Raw genomic sequence first — 3,113 nt, forward strand, 5'->3', positions numbered from 1 at the left:
CCCCGTCTTCTTTGACCTTCAGCATCAGGAAGGAGAGGCAGGGGCAAAACCCCTAAGAAGTGTGTCTTCATCCACATCCCAATAGGAAGATCCTTTTCAAAAAAAACATTAAATCTAAAAATGTACAGCAATAGTTTTAATTTGTACATGCACTTCAGAAAAGCTCTACTGGATCCGGCCAGTGAAGGTCCACCTAGTCCAGCTTCCTGTCGCTCACAGTGGCCAACCAGTTCCCCTGGAGGGCCAACAACAGGGCAGAGAGGCCGAGGCCTTCCCCTGAGAAGAACCTCAGAAGAGCCCTGCTGGGTCAGACCACTGAGGGTCCACCTAGTCCAGCTTCCTGTCGCTCACAGTGGCCAACCAGTTCCTCTGGAGGGCCAACAACAGGGCAGAGAGACTGAGGCCTTCCTCTGAGAAGAACCTCAGAAGAGCCCTGCTGGATCAAACCAGGGAGGGTCCATCTAGTCCAGCCTCCTGTCGCACACAGTGGCCAACCAGTTCCTCTGGATGGCCAAGAAACAGGGCAGAGAGGCCGAGACCCTCCCCTGATAAGAACATCAGAAGAGCCCTGCTGGGTCAGACCAGTGAGGGTCCACCTAGTCCAGCCTCCTGTCGCACACAGTGGCCAACCAGTTCATCTGGAGGGCCAACAACAGGGCACAGAGGCTAAGGGTTTCCTGTAATAAGAACCTCAGAAGAGCCCTGCTGGATCAGGCCAGTGAGGGTCCACCTAGTCCAGCATCCCAACTCACACAAGGGGCCGGCCAGTTCCTCTGCAGAGCCAGCAACAGGGCAGAGAGGTTGAGGCCTTCCAAACTACTGAGCTCAGTTCCCTTGGAGAAAATGGCTGTTTTGGGGGGTGGACTCTATGGCGTTATACCCTGCTGAGTTCCCTCCTCTTCCCAAGCCCCACCCTCCCCAGGCTACACCCCCAAACCTCCAGGAATTTCCCAACCCACAGTTGGCAACCGGACGTTCTGCTAGTCACCGTGCCTCTTCCCTTTCCTGTGGGTTAGCTTGGCTTCTGCTGCCGATTGAGTCGTTTTTGCCTTTGAGGTTATTGTTTTGCATTGATCCAGGGGAGTGGACTGTGCTAGTCGGTTGTTGCAAAATAGTTGGATGGTTATCTCTTTACCAGAAGTAACTGCCTTTCAGGTATCCCATTCAGATTAATCAATCGGAGGAAGGGGCCACACACCCAGCCTGGATTGCGCATTCTACCTTTCTCGTGAGTTTTGCAACGGCTTTGCATTTACATGGCACTTCCTGCATCCTCTCTCCCACCTATATATCTCTGGCCAGCTTCTTCATACCCTCCGTGCATCTGACGAAGAGAGCTTTGTGTTTCTCGAAAGCTTATGCTACAATAGAAGAAGAGGAGGAGGAGGAGATTGGATTTATACCCCACCCTTCACTACCCAAAGGAGTCTCAGAGCAGCTTACAAACTCCTTTCCCTTCCCCCTCTCCCCAACAGACACCCTGTGCAATGTTCCCTCTAAGCTGCGGAGTCTTGCGAGCAAAAATTCTGCTCTGCGAGCTACTGGCGTTAAAGTGGTGAGCGAGCGATTTGGCTGCTGCATCAATTAGTTTGCTCTGGAGCCAGCCTTCCTGAGCGGAGACAGAAATGTGTGAGCCGGAGGCTAGAAAGCTGTGAGCTAGCTCACACTAACTCATCTTAGAGGGAACACTGCCTGCGAGGTAGGTGGGGCTGAGAGAGCTCTCCCAAGGACTGCCCTTGAGAGAAAAGCTCTGAGATAACTTGTGACTGACCCAAAGTCACCCAGCTGGCTGCAAGTGGAGGAGGAGTGGGGAATCAAACCCGGTTCTCCCAGATTAGAGTCCCTGCACTTAACCTACACCAAACTGGCTGTCAGTAAAGTTTGTTAGTCTTAAAGGGGTGCTACTGGGCTTTTTACTGTTTTGCATTGTGAGAGTTCAGAGTTCTGTGAAGTGCCTGGTGAATTCTCAGACCCACAAGAAGGACAGAAATATCTGAATGTTTCAGTAAACGGATGGGGGGGGGGGTTCCTCTTCCCTGCAAGCAAGGGAGGGCTGTCCTGTCCCCGAGACCGAGCGCAGCAGCCGGCTTGTCGAAATCGTTCATCTGTCTTCTGTAGTCGAGATCCAGCTTCTTCTCCTTGGCAACAGGTGACGGTAGAGCACAGAGAAAGGCCATTGGCCGAGCGGGGGCGGCTCTCCCTCTCCGGCTGGGGAGGTGGGGTCCGCCCCCCTCCCAGGCTCAGAGTCGCCCCAGGGACAGGCAAGAATGGGGAGCAAGCGGTGCAACTGGGGTCTGGGGGTCTGGGCTTGGCTCTGGGGGGCAGCCGCCGCCGCAGCCAGTCTTCAAGGTACAGGAATGTGGTGTGTGTGTGTATATATATGCGTGTTTGTCCACCCAGGCTGTGTGAATGCGTGTCGATGAGCAGCTGGGAGTGTATTGGAGGGGAGTGTGTGTTTGTGTCCGGGGGAGACATGTGGACTGGGTCGAGGGTGGGAGGCGGGGGGGGGGGGGTGGCCCCTCTCTTTTATAGCAGCGGGACCCGCTTTTCCTCTGTGGTCCCGATTGGTGTTCCCTCTAAGCTGAGCTAGTGTGAGCCAGCTCACAGTTCGTTAGCCTTCGGCTCACACCTTTTCGTTTCGGCCAAGGAAGGATGGGACTCCGGAGCAAACGGGTTGATGCAGCCGCCGAATCGCTCGCTGACGACTTTAAGGCCGGTAGCGCACAAAGTGGAACTTTTGCTCACAAGACTCCATGGCTTAGAGAAAACATTGATCCAGACCCGTCTTCAGAGAGCCAGTTTGGTGTCGTGGTTAAGTGCCCGGACTTAATCTGGGAGAACCGGGTTTGATTCCCCCACTCCTCCACTTGCAGCTGCTGGATGACCTTGGGCAAGCCATAGTTCTGATCAGAGCGGCCCTTGAAGAAGAGCCATTTCTGCCAGAGCTCTCTCAGCCCCACCACCTCCCAGGGTGTCTGTTGTGGGGAGGGGAAGGGAAAGGAGTTTGTAAGCCGCTCTGAGACTCCGAGTGAAGGGCGGGGTATAAATCCAATCTCTTCTTCTCTTCTTCTTCTTCTTCATGGGGGGGGGGGGGGAACCCGGGGTGTTTGGCG

General features: G+C 54.6%; 1 protein-coding gene across 1 annotated transcript in view; it reads left to right on the forward strand.

The window, feature by feature from the left end:
* The first annotated feature begins 2,258 nt into the window (after window positions 1-2,258).
* LOC107115806 (class II histocompatibility antigen, M alpha chain) overlaps window positions 2,259-3,113 on the forward strand; it is a 19,666-nt gene continuing 18,811 nt past the window's right edge. The window contains exon 1 of the mRNA XM_015417566.1: window positions 2,259-2,349. Within this exon, the coding sequence (XP_015273052.1) occupies window positions 2,268-2,349 (82 nt within the window). The 5' untranslated portion in view covers window positions 2,259-2,267. The remainder of the gene's footprint in view (window positions 2,350-3,113) is intronic.

Source organism: Gekko japonicus, unplaced genomic scaffold (genome assembly GCF_001447785.1).
Source record: "Gekko japonicus isolate JY-2015 unplaced genomic scaffold, Gekko_japonicus_V1.1 scaffold6404, whole genome shotgun sequence".
Classification (NCBI taxonomy): domain Eukaryota; kingdom Metazoa; phylum Chordata; class Lepidosauria; order Squamata; family Gekkonidae; genus Gekko; species Gekko japonicus.